Source organism: Schistocerca nitens, chromosome 1 (genome assembly GCF_023898315.1).
Source record: "Schistocerca nitens isolate TAMUIC-IGC-003100 chromosome 1, iqSchNite1.1, whole genome shotgun sequence".
In the NCBI taxonomy this organism is placed as follows: domain Eukaryota; kingdom Metazoa; phylum Arthropoda; class Insecta; order Orthoptera; family Acrididae; genus Schistocerca; species Schistocerca nitens.
Genome location: NC_064614.1, coordinates 833,179,409 through 833,203,329, shown reverse-complemented (window position 1 = coordinate 833,203,329; position 23,921 = coordinate 833,179,409). Strand labels below are relative to the sequence as shown.

Here is a 23,921-nt window from a genome sequence, read left to right as displayed (position 1 = left end):
CAGTTCTAACCCAGCAAAACATCTCAAAATTATTTCACTAAGAGTTTTATCTGTTCCTTGTTACTACTTTAACTTCTGAGTTGCCACGTTGTTAGGAGTACATTGTTTTTGTTTTAGTAATGTTTCTTTAGTTGATCAGTTATAGCCAGTACCATACAGATTGCAAATACATTGCTTGGGATAATCGTTTAGAACAGCATGGCTTTATTCTTCTTTCCATAAGCACAATTCATCCAAACCGAGATACCATAGTAACAAACAATACTGGATTGAGATTACATCTCACCCATTCTCTCTTTAAAATCAGTGGGTCGAATTTGGTTGCAGTCTTAAGTGGAAAGCATATCACAAGTAACTATATTTACAATATAATAACATTGTTCTGCCTGAGACTGAATAATGTTTATTGGCACACAACTGGTCGTTCTCATCTATGCAACAATAGGCGCCTGCAGGTTTTCATGTCAGTAGGGCATAACATTTTCATCATTCATATGTTTAGAAATTTTGTGGAAATTGTTGTCTGCTCATCATGAAAGGTAACATGCCCTTGACATACCATTGTACCACACGACATGCCTCAATCACTATCAGCCATGAGATGCCTTCATACCCGTCTGCTCTTAATACATGATGTCAGGAATAAAACTGCTATGCCTCTCCAAAAGTTGGAAGAATGAGATCTCTCCGCAGTCATCGCCATATATGCCAATGAGCCATCCAGGATAATGCAGAAACGCGTCTCATCGATGAAAACAGTGCGATGCTTTTCATCAGCAGTCCTTGCTTCTAGATCACATCATCACTCCAAATGCAGCCTTTTGTGTTGTGTTGCTAATGGCAGCCTATGCGTGGGACAGTAACTGCTTAGTCCATCTGCTATTCTTATTACTATCCACCAATGGTATGTATGTGTACGAAGTTACATAGATATCTCACCACATCTTTTGGATGCTACATTTTTTTGGTAACTGTTTTTCCACCATAAAAATTTTGGGACCTTTTTCCCCACATTTTACTCGTTTGAACCACTATCAACGTATCAACATCGATTTTAAAATCGATTTATGTGGAAAGTGATCTCTCGATTATGTCTCATAAATGTTAAGCAGGACACACACAACCTGTATCATAATGTTCAACATACATTGAGGTGACAAAAGTCATGGGAAGCCTCCTAACATCATGCCCAGTGCAGTGCAGAAACTCGATGTGGCATGGAGAAATCGTTTGAAGTCCCCTGTAGATATAATGAGCCATGCTGTGAAGAGACTCCTCGTTCCTTGCCTTATCAGTCCACTTAATTTTCAACATTCGTCAGTAGCACCATATTTGAAATGCTTCAATCCTCTTCTTCTCTGGTCTTCCCCACAGTCCATGTTTCACTATCATACAACGATAGCAGTAGGACAACAGCGGCGCCAGTGCATTTTGTTAGTGCGGGTTGCCTACATAAGGGGCAGGCATGCACTTAGGGGAGAACCTATTGTTCCCCTTTGATTGACAGGCCATTAACCTATTGTTCTCCTTTGATTGACAGGTCATTAACCTGTTATTCTGCAAAGTGGATCCTCTTAGAAGAACAATAGGTGAAGGACCTGTCAGTCAAAGGAAAACAGTAGGTTAATCACTTGTCAGTCAAAGGAGAACAATAGGTTGGTCTCCGAGTGCATACCTTCCCCTGACGTAGGCACTAACAAAACGCACTGGTGCACCTGTTGCCTACTACTAATGCTGTGCTCAAAACTACCATTTTCCGAAATTTCTTCCTAAGGCCTATGTTTGATACTTGTAGGCTTGTCTTGGCCAAGAGTGCCCTTTTTGCTGGTGCTAGCCTGCTTTTGATGTCCTCCTTGCCCCATTCATCATTGGTTATTTTGCAGCTTAGCTTTCAGAATTTGTTAACTTCATCGGCTTCATTTCCATCAGTCCTGATAAGTTCCCTGTGTTCTAATTCCTGCTGCTTCTCATTACTTCTGTCTTTCTTCAAATTACTCTCAATCCATATTCTGTACTCATTATACCATTCATTCCATTCGGCCCATCATGTATTTCTTCTTCACTATCACTGTGGATACCAATTTAATCAGCAAATCATATCATTGATATCCTTTCACCTTGAATTTTAATTCCACCCCTGAATCTTTTTATTTCCATTGTTGCGTTTTCAAGCTACAGATTCAACAGTAGGGTTCGAAAGACTACATCCCTGTCTTACACTCTTTTTAATTTCAGCACTTCATTCTTGGCTGTTTACTTTTATTATTCCCTCTTGGCTTTTGTACGTATTGTATACTACCCATCTTGCCCTATAGCTTACCCTTATTTTTCTCAGAATTTCGAATATCTTTCACTATTTTACATTGTCAAACGCTTTTTCCAGATGAACAAATCCTATGAACGTATGTTTATTTTTCTTTGCCCTTGCTTCCATTATCAACTGCAAGTTTAGAATTGCCTCTCTGGTGCCTTTGCCTTTCCTAATGCCAATCTGATAGTCATGTAGCGCATCCTCGATTTTATTTTCCATTCTTTTGTATTTTATTCTTGTCAACAATTTGTATGCATGAGCTGTTAAGCTGATTGTGCGATAATTCTCTCACTTGTCACTTCTTTCAGTCTCCAGAAGTGTATGGCTGTTATTTTCCTGAAAGTAAAATGGTATGTTTCAAGTTGGGCGTCTATGATTCTGCTATGTGCATACAAAAACTCTGAGTCTGAGATATTATTATCGTGAGTAGTAGCAAGTGAGCAGTTGGCGAGGGGAGTCGGAAGTTATTTGATGCAGGGTGCGGTGGAGAGAAGCCATGCAACATGAGAGGTGCAGCCTGCTGTAATCGTGCTAGTAGCGCCAGACGAGATTATGATATTAATTGAGCATCTGTGGTACTTTGCCTTTCTGTTGCGTGTAGTTGTTGGTTGCTTGTGTACTGGAGAGATTTTGCCAAATTTGTGTATGGATCCACTCAGAGTCATATCGATATCTCTGTCGTGGACAGAAATGTGTTTACGGAGTGTGGACATGGTGGAATAGTTAAAAGCCTGTGTAAAGTTTGTCAGTATTTAAATTATCAATTTTCTGAATGTAGTAAATCCCAACATTTTTAAGAAATTAATTATATCCCATGCTTTGGTCACTTCTGTGTGAAATGAGCAAGGGGATAGTAATTTTGTGGTCGAAACTCTACCATTGGACACGTTTGCCTCCTGATACATAATAAGGAAATGTGGTTCTGCTTTGAGAAAACAGTTGTTCTTGTTTTAATACCGATAAATACATCGAAGAAATGAACATCACACAAACATTGAAACAGTTCCACGGCGATGTCCTGTAGAAGCACGAAAACGAGAGATCTACAGAAGAATGACATACTGGAAGGCAATAATTGCAACTGTGCTGCAGATACCAAACAGACTTGTGAACACCAGTATGTAATAATAAAGTAATAAATAAAATCCACTGAATTTGGAGATACTTCTTCACAATATATATCGGTAGTGAAACAAGAAAAATTGTTCGCTCAAGCTAGAATTACATCTCCTTATTACGAGTGCACTAGGAGGTTGGAACTGAAAGAATAAAAACGATAATTAATTCAAAATATTATTATTTGAAGATGTACAAAAACCGTTGTATAACCACCTTAGAGCTAGTACACTATATGACGGCACGTAGAGATTCTCCTAAGTGAGAGAAAGTGTGTTGTCGGACAATACGTGTTTCTAGTTAGAAAATCTTGCAACATTTGCTGAAACAACTGGAATGTACACTTCGATTTTTCTTTTAGTTTCCAAAATGAGTCAAAAACTTCGACACACAAATATCGATATTTCACAAACTGACATTGCGTTTGGCACAACATAGATATTTTTGTTTAAGTACCCATACACAGTACAAGTTAAAAACATTGACGTGACTATGATATTAAGCAGATAAACGTCAATATATTTTAAACAAGTAAGAATTCATTGCTGAGCAACGTAGTTGTGTTTTCGCTACAGACAATGCATTGTTCGCTGTTCCCAACATTAAAAGATGGACTGTTTTGTTATAAATAGATGTTAAACACAAACATTTAAAAAACTACATAAACCTTAAAAATGCTTTCATCCTTTACGATTAATATAGTACAGTATCGATATGACGATAGTGCCAAATTAAATTTACATCTCTATACAGCCAGAATATTCGGGATTTCAGTACTTGTGAATAACGTGCAGCTTATAAGAAAAGAAAGTGCTTGTCAGCAAACTCCGGATATTGCTAATGATCTGCCGATCGACTGTAGGCGATCCCACAAGAAAGAAATCCATTGTGAGAGTTCTGTCTCGAACATGTTGGCTTGCTAGGGAAAGGAAAGGTCATCCCCCCAGTTCTCACGTGACTAGGTACACACATTTTTGTGGACCTCAAATGGCTCTCGGTGCAATAAAAAAACTGCCCGACAAAAACTCGCTTTCAATCTTCCAACAATTGTTCAGAAACTGCCAGGCGCCAATTGAAAGTAGTATAATGCGTTATTTCTTACGCTGCAGGGATGTTCATTTGTATTGCGTGCCGCTGATCACTACTTGTTGTTAGAAGCAGGAAGTCGTCCTCGTTGCAACTGCTCACGGGCTATGAGATCTAACAGTGGCTGCCACTCAGAGTAACTGTTGTACGACAGCTTTCATTTAATTTATTTATTATCATAATCACAGCTGCAGATATACACCACAGCTGACCATGAAAGTCTCTGTAAGGCGCTGTAGCCAAAAGCAGCTGATCTGTACAGTGCTAAGATGTCGAGTGTGAATGAAGTTCTTTCAACTCTTCCATAGTTCAACAGTGTGTTTGAAGTGTGTAGTGGAGCTTGAATGCGGTTTCTTTAGAATGTTGTGCATTGTGAGGTGTAAAAGCATAATGAACAGTGAAAAAATTACCATATTCGTAAGTATTTTGTACCTCATAAATGAATGTAAAGCGAAAATGAAAATGAGGAAATCGAAAAATATATTACCTGCCATGAAATATCATAATAAAAGGGTGAGTCAAACTGAAACATCTGTCAAAAATTGCAATAATTGTACTGATGGAGCAAAATACAGACCTAGCCAGTACCTCCACTGGATTCAAATGCTTTGGTGAAAAGACAGTATTTCCGATGTTGGAAATTATATTGAAACGAAGAAGATTGATTATTCCCTAAAGTATAAGATTTTATTGAATCCATGGCTACCTGACAAAAATCATCATATAAAGCATGAACTAGATGACATGAAGAGAGTATTTCAGTTCGGTGGCTGTAATTAAATCTATGGTTGGTTCATTGTAAAGCAGCTAAAAGTGCACTTTCTAAGTTGTGTTTTATTTTCTGGCTGCCTGTCACTCATCATGGCGCATTCCTAAGCCATCCATTCACCAGTTTCAAAAAGTTTCACAAACTTCCAAAAATGTATCTGAATCCCGAATGGTAAAAGATACAGCTGAACAGTCAACTAATTTTGTTAATGCTATGAAAAACAAAACAGTGTAGAAGGATTCGTCAATGAGAATCTTGCAAAATTAGTACGACCCAACAACGTTAAAATCACTGTTTCTTATCTGTGTTTTTTGTGTATTACTTGGTTTGCTTCCAAGAGGAAAAACAATTTCAAACGCTATTTTTGATAATTTATTGCAGTCTACAGTACAGTCAGGTGAAAGAACAAAGTAGAAATATTTTGTAAGGGCCTTGAAAAAAAAAATCCATCTGTAAAACCGAAAATGATTTACGTTCTAAAACAATGAGGTGACAAAAGACGTGAGGTAGCGATATGCACACATAAAGTAGCGGAGCTGGCATTTGTAGTAATGCGATTCATGTGAAAAGGTTTCAGATATCATTACGACCCCACGACGGAAATTAACAGACTCTGAATGTGGAGTACTAAGTTGGAGCTGGACGCATGGGATATTCCATTTCGGAAATCTTTAGGGTGTTCAGTATTCCGAAATCCACAAAGTCGAGAGAGTGGCGAGAAAGCCAAATTTCAGGCATCACCTCTCACCACGGACAACGCCGTGGCCGACGGCTTGCCCTTCACGACCGAGAGCAGCGGCGTTTGCGTAGAGTTGTCATTGCTAACAGGCAAGCAACGCTGCGTGAAACAACGGCGGATATCAATGAGGGACGTACGACGAAAGTAATCGATAGGACAGTGTGGCGAAATTTGGCTTTAACTGGATATGGCAGCTGACGACCGACGCGAGTCTCTTTGCTAACAGCACGACATCACCCATCACCTTTAGCGCCCCTCCTGGGCTCGACTCCATATCGGTTGGACCCTACATGACTGCAACACCGTGGCCTGGTCAAATGACTCGCGGTTTCAGTCGATAAGAGCAGATGGTAAGGTTCGAGTGAAGCGCAAACCCCACGAAACCATGGACGCAAGACGACAAGGGACTGTGCAAGCTGATTGTGACTCAATAATGGTCTGGGAATGGAGGGGTCCTCTGGTCCAACTGAACCTATCATTGACTGGAAACGGTTACGTTAGTCTACTTGGAGACCATTTTCAGTCATTCATGGACTTCATGTTCCCAAACTATTATGGAATTTTTGTGGACGACAGTGTCCCATGTCACGAGCCCAATTGTCACCATTCGTTAGAAGAACACTTTGCACAGTTCGAAAGAATGATTTGGACACTCGCCGAACATTTATGGGACATAATCGAAAGGTCAGTTCGTGCGCAAATCTCTGCACCAGCAACACTTTCTCATTTATGGACTGCTATAAGGCCAGAGATTGCACCCGTATTAGTAGCGTCTTTCATTAGTAATCAAAACGTCCTTGGTCCTGTGTTCACCCCCCCCCCCCCCAACGGCCTAAATTTTGATTAATAATCAGCTGAAGACTTCCAGCATAAGAAGTAACCCTCATTCTGCCGACGGCCTTGTCAGAGGTCGGAGGGTGGACAGAGATTCAGGGCACTTTCTTGTCCTTCGGGTGGGAAACTGCCTCTAAAGGCGGAAGAATCAGCAATGATCAACGGCATGAGGATGCTGAAGGCAATGAAACCCACTGCATTAAAGTCACATGACGTGTACCTACAGGACGTGTTACGTGTAACTGAGAAAGTGTTATGATGATCTGTTCATTGGCAAAAGATCCCAGAATAGTCCCCAATTCGGATACTCGAGAGGGGACAGCCAAGGCGGAGGTGACTGTGGGAAAAAGATTGAATAACGAACGAAAGGATAACGTTCTATGAGTTGAGGCGAGGAATATCAGAAATTGGAAAGTGATGGTGAAGATAAAAAATCTGAAAAGGGAAATGCAGAGGCTCAATCTAGATATAGAAGAGGTCAGTGAAATGAAATTGAAAGAAGACAAGGATTTCTGGTCAGATGAGTGTAGGGTAATATCAACAGCAGCAGAAAATTGTATAACGGGGAATAGGATTCGTTATGAATAGGAAAGTAGGGCAGAGAGTATGTTACTGTGAACAATTCATTGATAGGATTGTTGTTATCAGAATCGACAGCAAACCAACACCGACAAACGATAGTGGCTCGCTATTTAAATGTCTCTCTCTCTCATTTTTGTTTTTTTGTTTTTCTTTTTTTTGAAACCGCCCGCCTTCTCAGAACTCGCCGGGATGTCAATATCGAGATCGGATTGGAGTCTCTGGTGGCCGCATATCTTTGGCGAGTTGGCATCCCACGCGCCGCGAGGCGGACAGAACGAGGAAGAAGGGGCTTTCTGTGAGTTAGCTCTGGACTGTGTTTGAGGAGCGACGCCTGTGTCGGAGGACAAGGCCTCTTGGTCGGTGGTTTCGGCAGAAGCAGTCGTCTGGGGATGGAGCGCCGTGGGCTCGAAGATCCTAGTGTGGAACGCCGGTGTTGTCCCAATGGCGATCATCGTGTGGTCATTCCAGGGCTGAAAATCGATTTCTTGGTTCTGCCCTTGGATTCCGAAGAAAAATTACGGCAAGTTTGGGGTATGAGGTGAACATAAGAATTCTAAAAAGGTGTACTTTGGTGGCGCATATATCAGACTTGTGAGTGATGTAAGCTGTGCTTCGGTACTGCAGTTTCCAGTTACAGCGCTGCTTGCGAGGAGAGCATTGGTATCGGCATTGTCATCTATTTATCTGGTTTAAAGTAACTTGCTGTTTCGGATCGATGGTGGAACCAAGTGAAGGACCGAATCATTTCTTGCCTTACTAAGAAACCTAAATCGGTCCCAGCGTGTTTGTTATCTACAGTTATAACGAATAATTGACACACTGGTAGTGTCCACGAGTGAACTTCGAAGGTACTGATGTTGGTAGTAAGGGAAGGATTGGCTGTGGAGCTTCCGAGTCGGACGCTTATGAATCGTGTTAATTGCAGTTCACTTCCTATGGCATTTTACGGTTCTACTTGTCGTGGCGAAATCGACGATAGTATTTTTGTAATTTGGGTTTTGGACGTCATTCTGTGGTTTGGTGTGGCCCTCCCAAGAGTTTAAAGTCCCAAATATTTTCTTGCTGCCTTGCTGAGGTTGCCTTGCAACAGTTGTTGATTTGTCTCTTGTCTACCCCTTCGTGCGGTGTGGTTTAGTCGAAGTCTTCAGTAGTACCGCATCTACTCCCTCGCCCACTTAAGAATTGCGAGCCGCATCCACATCGACGCATAATGCCAGTATGCAATTTGTGTAAGTTGTTTACGCCCTGTTAACGTTTTGTACATCATAGAAGGTAGGGCAGAGAGTATGTTACTGTTAACAGTTAAGTGACAGGGTTGTTCTTATCAGAATAGACAGCAAACCAACACCGAAAACGATAATTTAGGTATATATGCCGACGTCGCAAGCTAAAGATGGAGAGAAGGAGAAAATGTATGAGGGCATTGAAAGGGTAATACAGAATGTAAAGGGGGATGAAAATCTAACAGTCGTGGGGACTGGAATCGAGTTGTAGGAGTAAAAGAAAAGGTTACAGGAGAATATGGGACTGGGACAAGGAATAAGAGAGGAGAAAGACTGAGTTCTGTAACAAGTTTCAGCCAGTAATAGCGAATACCCTGTTCAAGAATCACAAGAGGAGGGGGTATACTTCGAAAAGGCAAGGAGATACGGGAAGATTTCAGTTAGATTATGTAATGGTCAGACAGAGATTCCGAAATCAGATACTGGATTGTAAGACATACCCAGGAGCAGATATAGACTCAGATCACAATATAGTAGTGATGAAGAGTAGGCTGAAGGTTAAGGCATTAGTCAGGAAGAATCAATACGCAAAGAAGTGGGATACGGAAGTACTAAGGAATGACGAGATATGCTTGAAGTTCTCTAAGGCTATAGATACAGCAAAAAGGAGTAGCTCAATAGGCAGTACGCTTCAAGAGGAATTGACATTTCTAAAAAGGGCCATCACAGAAATTGGGAAGGAAAACATAGGTATAAAGAAGGTACTTGTGTAAACACCATGAGTAACAGAAGAAATACTTCAGTTGATTGATGAAAGGAGAAAGTATAAAAATGTTTTGGGAAACTCAGAAATACAGAAATGCAGATCGTTGAGGAATGAAATAAATAGGAAGTGCACAGAAGCTAAGACAAAGTGGCTGAAGGAAAAATGTGAAGTCATCGAAAAAGATATGATGGTCGGAAGGACAGACTCAATATACAGGAAAGTCAAAACAGCCTTAGGTGACATTAAAAGCAAGGGTGGTAACATTGAGAATGCAACGGGAATTCCACTGTTAAATGCAGAGGAGAGACCGGATAGGTGGAAAGAATACACTGAATGCCTCTGTAAGGGGAAAGATTTGTCTGACGTGATAGAACAGAAACAAGAGTCGATTTAAAAGAGAGAGGGGATCCAGTATTAGAATCAGAATTTAAAATAGCTTTGAAGGACTTAAGTTCATTTAAGGCGGAAGGGATAGATAACATTCCATCAGAATTTCTAAAATCATTGGGGAAGTGGCAACAAAACGACTATTCACGTTGGTGTGTGGAATGTATGAGGCCGGCGACATACCATCTGACTTTAGGAAAAGCATCATCCCCACAATTCCGAAGACGGCAAGAGCTGACAAGTGCGAGAAATATCGCACAATCTACTTAAGAGATCATGGATACAAGTTGCTTACAAGAATAATATACAGAAGAATGGAAAAGAAAATTGAGAATGCGCTAGGTGACGATCAGTTTGGCTTTAGGAAAGGTAAAGGCACCAGAGAGGCAATTCTAACGGTGCGGTTGATAATGCAAGCAAGGGTAAAGAAAAATAAACACACCTTCATAGGATTTGTCGACCTGGGAAAAGCGTTTGATAATGTAAAATAGTGCAAGATATTCGAAATTCTGAGAAAAATATGAGTAAGCTATAGGGCAAGACAGGTAGTACACAATATGTACAACAGCCAAGATGGAGTAATAAGAGTGGCCGACCAAGAACGAAGTGCCGAAATTAAAAAGGGTTTAAAACAGGGATGCAATCTTTAACCCCTACTATTCAATCAGTACATTGAAAATGCAACGATGGAAATAAAACATTCAGGAGTGGAATTAAAATTCAAGGTGAAAGGATATCAATGATATGATTCGCTGATGGAATTGCTATCCACAGTGAAAGTGAAGATGAAATACATGATGGGCTAAATATAATTAATGGTATAATGAGTACAGAATATGGATTGAAAGTAAATTGAAAAAAGACAAAAATAATGAGAAGTAGCAGGAATGAGAACACGAGAAACTTAAAATCAGGACTGATGGACATGAAGCAGATGAAGTTAAATTCTGAAAGCTATGCTGAAAAATAAGCAATGACGAACAGAGCAAGGAGGACATCAAAGGGAGAGTAGCACTGGCAAAAAGGGCACTGTTGGCCTAGAGAAGTCTACTAATATCAAATATCGGCCTTAATTAGAGGAAGAAATTTCTGAGAAGGCACGTTTGGAGTAGAGCATTATATATTAATGAAACATGGACTGTGGGAAAACTAGGACAGAAGAAAATCGAAGTATTTGAGATGTGGTGCTACAGGCGAATATTGAAAATTATGTGGACTGATATGGTAATGAATGAGGAAGTTCTACATAGAATTGGAGAGGAAAGGAATGTGTGGAAAATACTGATAAGGGGAAGTGACACAGTGGTAGGACGTCTGTTGAGACATGAGGAAATGATTTTGTAAGGTGGCAGAATAAATGAAGGTCAGATTTGCACCTTACATGAGAGCTTTATACACAACAACGGGAAGGTGAATGTGGTACCTAACTTAATTCTGCAGTTATGAGAAAATTTGCCTATCAGTATGTAATGCAAAACAGGGATAACACTCAATCGACGATAATTAACACATAGTTCCTATACAGGGTGTTACAAAAAGGTACGGCCAAACTTTCAGGAAACATTCCTCACACACTAAGAAAGAAAATACGTTATGTGGACATGTGTTCGGAAACGCTTACTTTCCATGTTAGAGCTTATTTTATTACTCCTATTCAAATCACATTAATCATGGAATGGAAAGACAGCAACAGAGCGTACCAGCGTGACTTCAAACACTTTGTTACAGGAAATGTTCAAAATGTCCTCCGTTAGCGAAGATACATGCATCCACCCTTCGTCGCATGGAATCCCTGATACGCTGATGCAGCCCTGGAGAATGGCCGTCCACAATACGAGCACGAAGAGTCTCTACATTTGGTACCAGGGTTGCGTAGACAAGAGCTTTCAAATGCCCCCATAAATGAAAGTCAAGAGGGTTGAGGTCAGGAGAGCGTGGAGACCATGGAATTGGTCCGCCTCTACTAATCCATCGGTCACCGAATCTGTTGTTGAGAAGCGTACGAACACTTCGACTGAAATGTGCAGGAGCTCCATCGTGCATGAACCACATGTTGTGTCGTACTTGTAAAGGCACATGTTCTAGCAGCACAGGTAGAGTATCCCGTATGAAATCATGGTGGTGAATCGAGGAAGTACAGTACATACTGACGAAACTAAAACGAGCTCTAACATGGAAATTAAGCATTTCCGGACACATGTCCACATAACATCTTGTCTTTATTTGTGTGTGAGGAATGTTTCCTGAAAGTTTGGCCGTACCTTTTTGTAACCCCTGTATAATGCATGTCCACGAGCAGAAGGTGCAACAAGCAGCAAGAGGCGTTTTAGTGTGGAATTTAAGACGGGCGAGCAGAGGCAGGGCTGTGCTACAGGGGGTACCATGGAAACCACTTAAAGGGGAGTTCCAGGCGGAAAGTCAATGACCTACCAGGTGACTCAAATGGGTAGAGCAAGTATAACGGCCCATCTGAGGGAGGACAGGAAAGAAAGCTTTTAAAAACTGTGTTTCGGAATCCTAAAGGGATACGAACAAGACCTGTGACGCATTTTCGAACATGTGTCCAGTGAGTGCTACACACATGAGAGTCAATGTATGCATTTAGGCGTCTGGAACAGGCACAAAACGTCCAATTGGTGGAAACGCGCTACGAAGGAGAAAAGAGCCAAAGTTTCGATGCAGTTTAATGGTAGGGACCTTGCGATTGGTAGAGAGAGTTTCCACAATATAAGAGGAATGCTCCTATTCGTCGAAAAAAGCCGTGACATGAAGAATGAAAGAACCGAGATGGGGAGACAGTTAAGCTATGAGTAAGACAATACGAAAATTTCAGGAGACTCTTTTCTGAACTGGCATCAAGTGCAAAACGGAGCACTTAAGGCTCTGTACGATGCAGAGGAGTAACTTGTGTGAACACTGCGTTCACAACGGCTGACATACAGCTAGAAATTAGCTGTAGCATGGTTTAGCTCCAACTGTGGAGAAACAAACCAGCCAATTAGTTAATTGTTCTTGCAAGAACTGAGAGGGCATTATAATATGCGCCTGCTCCAACCATGCATGTGTATATCGCCACATTCTAAGACTAGGGATGAGTACAGGTTCTCTCGCCTGCAGGAAAATTCAGCAAAGGTTTAATTAGTCTTATAGGAATTTCATTGGAAGAGAGCGGCCTAGGAGACAACAGCTCATCGCAGTGTATGGTAAATACTGCGTGCAAAGGTGTAAAACTGTTGGTTCACCAGTCTGTGTCCACTGTAAACTCGAGCGACCTTGGGTAATCTTTATGGTCATCCTAAAAATCGTACCGAACTTTGAACCGGGATCGGACGATTTTTGTAGTACCGAGCAACAATATAATGTAAGCGTAGGAACAATTTTGTAAAGAAACTTCTAGTTAAACTTTAATATTGTCGTGTTTAAGAAAATTTAACCTTCTGAGAGTTAATATTTAATATTATTGTGTTTAGGATTATTTCACTTGCTGATGTTGATGTGATGCGTTATGCTGACAACTGTTTTTTGTTGCCACATTGAAAAGTGTGTAAAAGCGTGTATTTTTGTGCTAATATTGCGACATTAAACATGTCATTTCAACTTACACAGTTGTCTTCAATCGCAGAATAAGTAAACTACAAAATATTGCACCTTACAAATGGCAACCCTGCCTGGATGGCAACTGGTCTGCCTGGAAGTCGATTGGTCCGCCTGGATAGCAATTAGTCAAATTAGTAAGAAAAGTAAAATGATTTTGAATTTTGAAAGAAAAAAATAACTTTGGTTTTGTTTTGTAACGAGGTTACCCAATGTATGTAAATGTATAGTGGACTGAATACAGTAAGTGTGCGATCCAAAGTTTAGAAAAGTTATATTAGCAAGTAGAAGAACATTTGTCATTGTATAGAAGTAGCTTGTGCATGACCTTGCTGGCGTGCGCGAAGTTATTCACTGCGTTGTTGGGTTGGGTTTGAAAATACACAAACAGTGAACAATGTTGCTCATGACGTGTACATAATCTGAGTAACTTTCCATGATATTTTGGAAACGTGTAAGATCATATAACTTGATGTTAACGAGAGCGCAAGCTCGCGCAAGTCGACAAAGACAGAGGCTAGCGAGGCGATCAGACATGGCGGAAGAATGGAGAGTGTCGCAGATAATTATAAACTGAAGATCTTAGCAACATAGAGATGGACGGAGAACAAAAAGTATCGAGTGCGAATCACGGAACGGTACGTTGTGAAAGTGCAGAGGGAATGGCAGCAGTTTCACGAGTTGTATCACAGTCGGAGAATGCACAAAAATGAAATAATGACGGATGTATCGGGTCAGAAATAGAATCAGAGGATGAAGAACTTCGGCACGTTGAACCGAATATAGTAATTTTGAACCAAACAGGACAGTTTCTAACAGAAAGAATGTGTTTAAGTGCGTCCGCACTTTACACGGAAGTCGGTGAGACGCCACGTGAAAGACACGAACGGCAAAATTTTCATCAAATGGTGACTGGTGACGATGGCAAAGAGTCAGTCAGTGTGTTTGCAATATTGAAGCAACTCACTATGGTCGTAAAGCAGACAAATGCAAGGTTAGCAGAATTAGAAACTGAAAGAGCAAATTTAAAAACCGAAACAAATGCAAGGTTAGAAGACTTTAAAACCGAAACAAATGCAAGGTTAGAATACTTTAAAACCGAAACAAATGCAAGGTTAACGAATTTGAAAACAGCAACAGATGCAGTGTTGGCGGCAACCAATGCTACCTTAAGTAGTCTCCAATTTGAAACTTACGCTGGGTTCGAAAAAGTCTGCGTAGATGAGCAAAAATTACGAACGGAGGTTAATGAACAGTTTACTGAAATCCGGAGAGAGGCGAGAGACTCGAGGGAGCCTATACAATCGTTAATGGCTGACCAGAAAAAGATGCGTTCTGACGTTGATCAAGTGCAGGATGCAGTGTCTAACGTTAATCAAAGAATGGAAAGAATGGATACGTTAGCACGTAAGACGTCTGGTAAGGCGCAGTAAATCGTGGTAGAGCTCAATGTCAGAAAACCTGTCATGCGAGCCACATTAAAACGATTCGATACACGAATTGAAAACATAGTCTCGAAAGATCAGAAACAGTATGAAGACCTTCGTACAGAATTGAAACAGGGTATCGGGAATCGTACAGAAAGCAGTAGCGAAGCAACGGAATCGGTAGTATCATCCAACATAGTGATGGATAGAAATCCAGAAATAAAAAAGTCAGTTGTGCAATCTTTCGTAGCAGTAGCGGAAACACAAAAATGTCCTGAGATTCCAGTCGTATATCCACGAGAGGTTGCGTCCATAATAACGGAAGCGAAACAAAAGTAAACAGGAAAAGAGCAGTTAACACAGCTAAGCGAAGCAGGTGATGATCGGTCGCAGCAGACAAGAGAGCGTGAAACGGTAAACGCTCGCATTCCAACAGAGCGGCAGCCGGCCCTCCAAACGTACGCGAGTAACGCGAGAACAGAGCAACTTGCGGCGGCACATGTACCAATTTCGCGATTTCCAAGTTACAGTACAACAGGTTATATACCCCAAGACAATACGAATATAACAGAAATGCAAAACATTGCACCATTAACGGGAAATGTAAACGAATCTTTCAGTCCGATGCTCCAGGAACGGCACGGTGTAGATAACTGCACACCACTGCGTAGATACGATGCTAGATGGGACATATATACGTCATATCAAGACCCAAATGTGGTATAACGAGTACAAGAGAACATGACACAGACGAAGGGAACGAGTAATCTTATGAAAACACAAACGTCCTATGGTGAAAGAGAAAAATTTGACAATGATCACTTTTTGACAGTCAGAAAATTCCAACATTACAAAGGAAGCGCGAAAGGCTTGCATCCACGCACATTTATAAATCAATTTCAGATCGGTTCACCAGAGCACTGGTCACTTAGCCATAAACTTGACTTCATTTGTGGACATATGGACGGCGCAATAGCGGAAACCATGCAAACAGTAGCTGTAAACTGTCAATCGTATGAGCAATTTAAATCCTCATTCTTGGAGCGATACTGGTCCATAGAAACACAAAATAGAATAAAGTATCAGTTATTACAGAAAGAATTGTTCGAAAATTCAGGAGAAATGAAACCCGTTAGATTTTTCGAGGAAAGACAGAAAAGAATCAGTGTTTAGATAATGCATACAGTGATGGGGAACTGATGCGGATGTGCACAATGAAGGTACCGTTACGTTATCAGCAGTCATTGGTTGGTAGAACACGAGACAATATACAAGCATTTAAAGGGATGCTAAGGGAACTTGAATTCATTTTCAGTGAAGATGACGCGAAGAAACAACGTACTGCGAGAGAAAACAATAATAGACGAAATGACAGCAACCGATCAGGTATTAATAATAATAATTCCAATGGCAATAATAACGCAGGAAAATGCAATGGTTTTGGAAGGAGTGGTAATCGCCCGTGGGATTACTTTAGTAATTATGGTTTTGGAAACGCTCAGAGGGCAAATAACAATTATGGTTTTGATGGGCCGCGGAATTACAGTGGTGGATTTGGTCCTAGAAAGTATGGTGGTAACTATGACCCGAGATACGATCCCTGTGCAAACGAAGGCGGAAGGTTTAGAGGTTTTCAGCAGCAAAAATCCAGTTTATTCAGGTGGTAATGGAATGAACAGAACGCAGGAAGGTTGGGAAAATTAAGCTTCAGCGGGACATAACACGCGAAGTGAACCGGTGGAAGAAGTCGAGTTGAGGCCACCAAACCCAGATAAAAGACAGAATTGACGACATGAACCGTAGGGAGACGAATAGGAATGCCCAAGTTAGAAGTGAAAAGTCCTTCCAGTATCTGAAGTAAAACATCGTCATTTTATGAAATTAGCACGAAGCAATAGGAAGGTTACAGCGTTGAAAACAAATTATTTTCGATACACGAAGGCCCCATGGAAGTAAGTGAAGTAGTCCATAAGAATGCAATCGAACTGATGAATCAAAAAACAGGAAAATCATTAGGTTTGCACCATGTGAGTCATTTAAGAGTATATAAAAGACAAAAGAAAAAAAGAGTAATTCCACACAAGAATTTAGTTGTATTAAATGTCCAGAAATCAAAGAGTATGAAAGATAGCAAAATGCACACAGATAAAACTTTTAACTTGCACTTATCTCAGTTAAATAAATAAAATAAAGGTTGTTAGGAAAGTAAAGGGAGACTGATGAAGAAATGACAGGAAAATAAGAACGAAAGTAACTCTTCTACAAACGAAATGTGTCCTGGGAAGGAGTGAAAAGTAAGGAGGAAAATAAACATCAGCATAGTTTGACGGATAGTAGTAGATTATCTCTTAAAAACGTAATGTGAAGGAGGAGGAAGTTGATTTTTGTAGATGAAAGGAAGTGAAGAAGTAGGAACGAAATAGACATTTTTAATTTGTTCCTTTGAGGACGGTGGACCAGTAATTGTGGATATATTTTGGTGGAATATGAGAAGCTTATATGATTTTTGGAAAGCACCAAAATCTGATATTGGACGAGAGACTGAGGGAAATAAATATTAGACGTCGTTAGGAGGTAATAATTAGGAAAGAGAATTGAAGTATGCAGTTAAGCAAAAAACATGTTATTTCGTCGAAGAAGGTAAACGGTGGGAAATAAGATTAACCTAGAAAATATTTTCTATATGGAAGAGTATGATGAGAGAAGAAAGGAACATAAAAGTTTACTATCGAGAAAAAAGGAGAAAGGGATAAGTACAACTGAGAAAAGAAATTTTAAGCTTTAAAATAATGTGATAGATCTATAGAAAAGATTTTTGAAAGGCAAAAGAAAAATAGCAGAGATAATGCGTATTTTGAAGTTCTGTTACAGCTAAGGACAAAAAGAAGGGCTTGCAGAGAAAAAGACGCTGGAGTCGGAGTCAAGGTGCGAAGTTTTCAAAATAACATTTTATACTTGTAGTTAGAAAATTAAAAATAAGAGGTAATGGGCAGTCACTAACTTACTAACCGTCATCACCTTCAATCTCACTCTTACTATCCATCGTGATGAAGATGAGGAAACCATTACTTTTATCTTAAGGAAGAATTAAGTAAATGGGCAAAAAGGAGGAAGACAGTGAGAAGAATTACATTTTCTTTATAATACTTTTTGTAAAGTCATGAAAAGAAGATAAATTTTTTGTAAAGTTTTAGCGTAATTTAAGAGAGAAACATTGTATTAGATGTAAAGTCGTAAAAATCTTCAATATCTGTAAAGTTGATAGCGTAATCTAAGGGAGTAAGGGTTAGAATAATATAAGATAAATAACTGAGGAAACAGAACGTACGTAAGGAAGTAAGGAAAGTAAGATTATCACATCTGCGACAAACTCTGTTTTAGATATGAGGTCATCAGATAAGGTGGTTCATCATTGCGGCCAGATCGACGACAAGTCTGAGGTGAGCAGTTAGGCGTGAGAGGAAGGGACACTGTGTGTGAGTGCCTGGTGCGTCAGCTAAGAGATGATGAAAGAAGAGGCCTTGGTGGAAGAATGTTCCTACATGATAACTCCTCTGTGGAAAAGTTTGGAGAGCTATAACGCATCCTGGATACAATCAACATGTACCATGACGTGAGATTTATTCATGTGAAAGCCACACACAAGTGTTATAACAATGGTTTTGCGAAATTGTTAGATACAACGCTCTTATATCGCGAACTATTGAAAGCAGCATACGAAGAGATAATGGATATCCACCGAATCGGAACGGAGGTGGACATATTATGGCGGGGACTCACCACAAGAAGAAGAAGAAGAAGAAGAAGAAGAAGAAAAAACTCATTTCTGTAAGTCAATGTGCAGAATAGCGGAAACTGTCCTCAGATCATACGAAATTCGACAACTGCGAAACAATCCCTGAGCACCCATGGGACTGAACAAGAAACGGATGAAAGGCTGTTCAACTTATTTAGATGAACAACGGATTTCAATGAAAAATACACAACAATTGCAAAGAAGACGCCATAAGAACGGATTAAACTAGAACGAGGTTAAACAGGTCTTCAATCCTAATTCCCAGTCCAGAGAAGAGCGAAGATACAAGTGAGAAGACAGCAAGATGCACCAAGAACAGAAGATGCAACGCAGAAGATTTGGAAGAAGGAAGAGCCTGGACCAGAAGAGATCAAGACAGCTTTACAAATCCCTTCCCATACAAGACCATTATTGCATTTAACTACCACCGAGAATCCGGTTTAACTGTTCTAGCGATATAAACATCCGATATTCTTTATGGAAAATTGCAACACCTTCAGATGTCATTCCGGAGAATGGGAGATAACAAAACGTATGGAAACCTAGAGACGAAGTGACCAACGATGAACCGGAATAAAAACTCGACGAAAGATGATGAAAAGTTTATGCTCTCAAATGTATGTCAGTTTAAATACTGTAAAGTAATTAGTAGGATTAGAAATTTAATATGTTAATGAAAGTCAAATCTGAAAAATTTTGTAAAGTTATAATGCATAGAGTTAAGATTTTTGGGGAATATAAATATGTTGATGAATAGGATTATGGCTGTGAAGTCATAGGAATGGTTGAGTTATATATCATAAAGTTTTACTGTAAGAAGTTAAACTGTTGTTGTTGTTGTTGTGGTCTTTAGTCCTGAGACTGGTTTGATGCAGCTCTCCATGCTTAAATTATAATTGATATGAAAAAAAAATTATAAAATGGAGGATAAGGTCAAACGAAGGATTCCTCAACTTCAATACATACCCATCATCATTTAATAGAAATTAGGTAAGCAAAGCAGATCAGTTTGAAAGTAGAAAAAGTATAGAGATGATGCAAATTTATGTATCTACTCAAATTTCTTGAATTTAAAATTACAATTAAAGTACAAGCGCGGGGTGAGTTGGGCAGCTCGTAGCAGTTCCAGCCCGACGTGTGACGGAGGCCGACGAGAAAGACAGGCCATGGCGCGTGGCACTGCTGGTCTTGCGAAGGCCAGAACTGTCTCCAGCGGGGAGCGAGTAACTATTAGACACGAGCTTAATAATACCTGACTGCGTGTTTAAATGCATGCTATTTCCCGATAGCAGACGACAAAATTAAGATCTTTTGTGGGTATCTTTTCAATGAAATATTGATCTCCCGTAGGCCCTGCACGGCGCCGAACGTTCGCAAAGTGTTGCCAACGAGCCGACTAGTGTGATGTGACAAGTTCCTTGCGGTTCCCGTACATCTCGTTGGCCCTTCACGGGTCCCAGTGACGTCAGGTGGCGCGAGGGGCCGGCGCCACGTTTGAAACTGCCGCTCCCGCCTCCCTACAAGCCTTTGCTACCTTTCAGTATCCCAAGATTCTCGCATTTTTAAACTGTATTTTGTGACCGTTTTTCAAGTAATGCTCAGCTATGGGCGACTTGTCAAGCTCCCTTTGTTTTATATATCGCTTGTGCTCGGTGCAACACTCTACAACTGAGCGAATTGTGTGGCCTATACAGATACTGCCGCATTCGCGAAAGACTTTGACAACACAATACGAGAACCATTAGGAAAGTAATGTCCGATCGGTCGCGAAATGGAAACCCCAGAGAAAATAAAATATCTTTTATTTGCAGCAGTTTCCTACATCTTATAGATACTTGTCTGCGTAATCGCCGCTCCGATTTAGGCTCAGCGCAAATTGAAACGCGAATAGTAGGTGTGACGTGACACCACGCGACGCGCGCTTTTAATACGCGACGTGCGGATCTGCGCATATTGAGACGCGCATGGCGAGTTCGCCACAGTCGTGGTGATGCGCACTTTCCGGATGCCAGTTACTGGCCTACTGCTTTCCAAACTAACAGTGCGTGATTCGCGACTAAAAGAGTTATTATTGTTAGACTTGAGTTCCGAAGCAGATTCAAATACTAACGCTGAAGACGAAGCCTTGCTTTATTCGTAATGAATAAAAATTCAAATAAAATAAATATATTTTGTTTGAAACGAAAAGAGGTTGACAATTTCAAACTAACATGAGTGGTCCTGATTTTACAAATTAGTTCAGGATTAGTAGACAGCAGTTTTTTGAAGTACATGGAATCACACAGTACACAATTGACTGAAATAGGATGCAATGGAAAGGATGCGTTTGCAACTGAACAAAAACTGATAGTATTTATGAGGTAGTTGTGATGCACTCATGCCTGCCCTCTGGTGCAGGAATTTTACAGCCGCAGCCAGCTTTTAATGGTCACTTCTCCAGTGTTTTCAATCAGTCATGAGGCTGAAAAGGTATGTAGGACACAATACTAGTAGGGAGTGCACACTGTAGTGAATCGGCTGCCCCTTCTTGCCGTCTGAAAACATTGTAGCGGCAGAAGATACAATCCTAGTCGCTAATGGCTCAGTCGTTATTTAACTGTGCGTGACACAAGAAAAAACAAAAAAAAACTGAATAGATATAAATAACTGAAAAGTATAATGTATTAGCAAAAAAGATGGAGCGCTAAAATGGTGAAAAACGAAACACTATTCAATGACAATACATTTGAGTATACAGTAAAGCAGCATTTTTCGGACGCCCAGTACTATTACTGTCCATAGGCGCCATGCCGATGTGAGCATATGGCAGGACTGCTTTCCCTCACCCCTCCCGTAGTGCTAGTGCGGAGCGAGAAACTGTCTCACAACCAGAACGCCGCGTTCCCGATCGTGTCGCGTCCCAATTTACGCCGTCACATTTGAACCTGTAAAGTCACAGAAATGCGCCCTGTCCTGCTCGCATCGTATGCGCTATACACGTCTCAATTTGCGCCTAGCATTAGACATCTGTCGTAGCATTGTACCAACTTTCCAATATACTCCTCTAGAAGGTACTGATTCATGCGAGCAGAGATGAATATCAGAGAGAGCCAAGTCCGGGCTGTACAGTGGGAACTCAAATACTTGCCACCGGAAACGCTGCAGGAGCGACCTCATTACCCCTGCAGTGTACGGCCGAGAATTGTCAATGAGACAGAAAATGAATGACAGGTGCATGAGAGCAGGTCAGACTTCGCAGCGGACACCCGTAGTTGGAGGAGACACCATGCTCTAGGCATATTTACGCCATATAGTGTGCTCATGACTGGAGAGAGCGACGCGATGCCATTGACGGGCATGCCTGGGACAGTGCTTAACACACCTGTGCAAAGCGTCATCGGATTTTCACTGTCGTTTCCAATTCGCGATCTGTCGGACCTTACTTTGCGAATGGCCTTCGTATACCACTACCTGCAGAGTACTGCGACTACCTTGTGCAGTGCACTTTATTTCTAGATCATTATAATATCAATAGAAAGGAAATTCAATTCGTTGTCTTTGCAATTACTGGCGCAGTTTCATTACGGTTCTGGAGGGTCACCGTAAGTTTTTTTAAGTGGAAAAAATTCGCTTATACGAAAAGGTTGAAAAGCACTGTCCTAGAGGGAAGTTCATTTTCCAGTCCAAACTACACTGGAAATAAAATGTCCTAGCAAACACAGCTCATCGATTCCTTTCGGTATGTGCAAGTTTAAAATAAGAGAACATTGGAACTCGCTTTTGATCACTTAAAGACTGAACTGAAGCATCTGACTATTTCCTCCGATGTCATCGCAGGACTTGGCTGTTTTAAGTGATGCTGTTGAGGTATTTAGTGTGCAACAGTTGACCGAATACGTCGTGATGACCCTATGTGGAGTGAAATTTATACATGCTGCCAGTGTCAACCACCTCCTGACGGTAAGAACGAAGGACGTTGTCAGAAGCTTTCGTTGTTATTTAATACTAACCAGAGAGAATTTTTGCTCCCGTACGTCATCGACATGAACTACGTTTCCAGGACCCCAGAAATCGTTCACCTGTTCAGTGGTAAGCAGAAAAGTACTGGCAATCGTCGCCAACAAGAAATATGTGCGAGTAAGAGTGAGTCGTGGAGCTTACCTGAGGAGTAGATGAGCAGCGCCGTCCATGGGTACTTGTTGATGGGAGCCACGCCGGCGGTGATGCGGTCAGAGTAGTCTTGTCCACATGTGTCCCTGCAAAAAACTGAAATGTCACAAGACACCCGGCTTGCCTCCTTCCATTTATACGCTACATTCATCTGCCCATTGTCACACAAGCTACAGGCAGGACGCTTTATTTCATTATGCTACAAGTCCCATGACGTTATTTAATGCTGGGAATGTATTTTATGAACCTGCAGTGGTTGTCGGTCGAGGCTTGTAGTTCCATTTTAAGGAAGCGTGAGAACCGCTCAGTTGGCACAGAACACGTGAAGATAGACACTCTTAGTTTGTATATGGAAGGTGAAAGGTCGCTGGCTTGAGACGTCGAGGACAGAGTTCAGGCGGTGGACAGGACTTCACGGTATCCGTGTTCTGACGAGAAAGATTGTGGTTTTTCACATTCTAACAACCCTACCACAACAAAGGTCAAAATTTTAATAACGATTGTGGTGTTGCTCACGCTGCTAAATACTGCATTATCGGGCAACAACAGTCATATTATGTGGCAGGTGTCATTAGAGCACAGTTAATAGTCATATCATGTAATAATGAAAAAACTAGGCACTCATCTTTTTGTGTTTCCCACGCAGGTCTCGTCGTAAAATCATGGCTCAATCGTTGAAAATCTAGGTGGTTATGATTCCGAGCTCGGATGCAAAGAGGCGTAGGTTTTATCGTGCTATATTCAAAAGTTTTGTAGATGCGCTTCACAAACCATTCTTGGAGATTAAACCTTTCAAAGTTAGCACAATAGTGATGTAAAAAAAAATCAGCACTCCGAATTTAAGTTACACTTCCTTTAATTGCTTTTATTGCAATATCACGCGACACACTAACATTACCTCACAACAGAAAACATACTTGAAAACATCTCTCTCACAGTCACTGTTAAAGTCCACGACTTGACTTGCTCAAGGACCGACTCTCTAACAAGTTAACAACTAACTAACTATCGCTTACTCACCCAAAAATCAGAGTTACAAGTACGTCAAAGATCATAGTGACAAAAGAAAGAATACACATAAGAATAATATCATTGCAATATAAAGATATCGATGTATCAAAAGTGAAATCAAATCTGAATGT

The 23,921-nt window shown here is 40.8% G+C and overlaps 1 protein-coding gene across 1 annotated transcript in view; it reads right to left on the bottom strand.

The window, feature by feature from the left end:
• The window catches only part of LOC126262997 (CLIP domain-containing serine protease HP8-like), a 74,643-nt gene that overhangs the window by 27,569 nt on the left and 23,153 nt on the right, over positions 1-23,921 (bottom strand). Inside the window, exon 3 of the mRNA XM_049959958.1 lies at positions 22,771-22,865. Within this exon, the coding sequence (XP_049815915.1) occupies positions 22,771-22,865 (95 nt within the window). The remainder of the gene's footprint in view (positions 1-22,770; positions 22,866-23,921) is intronic.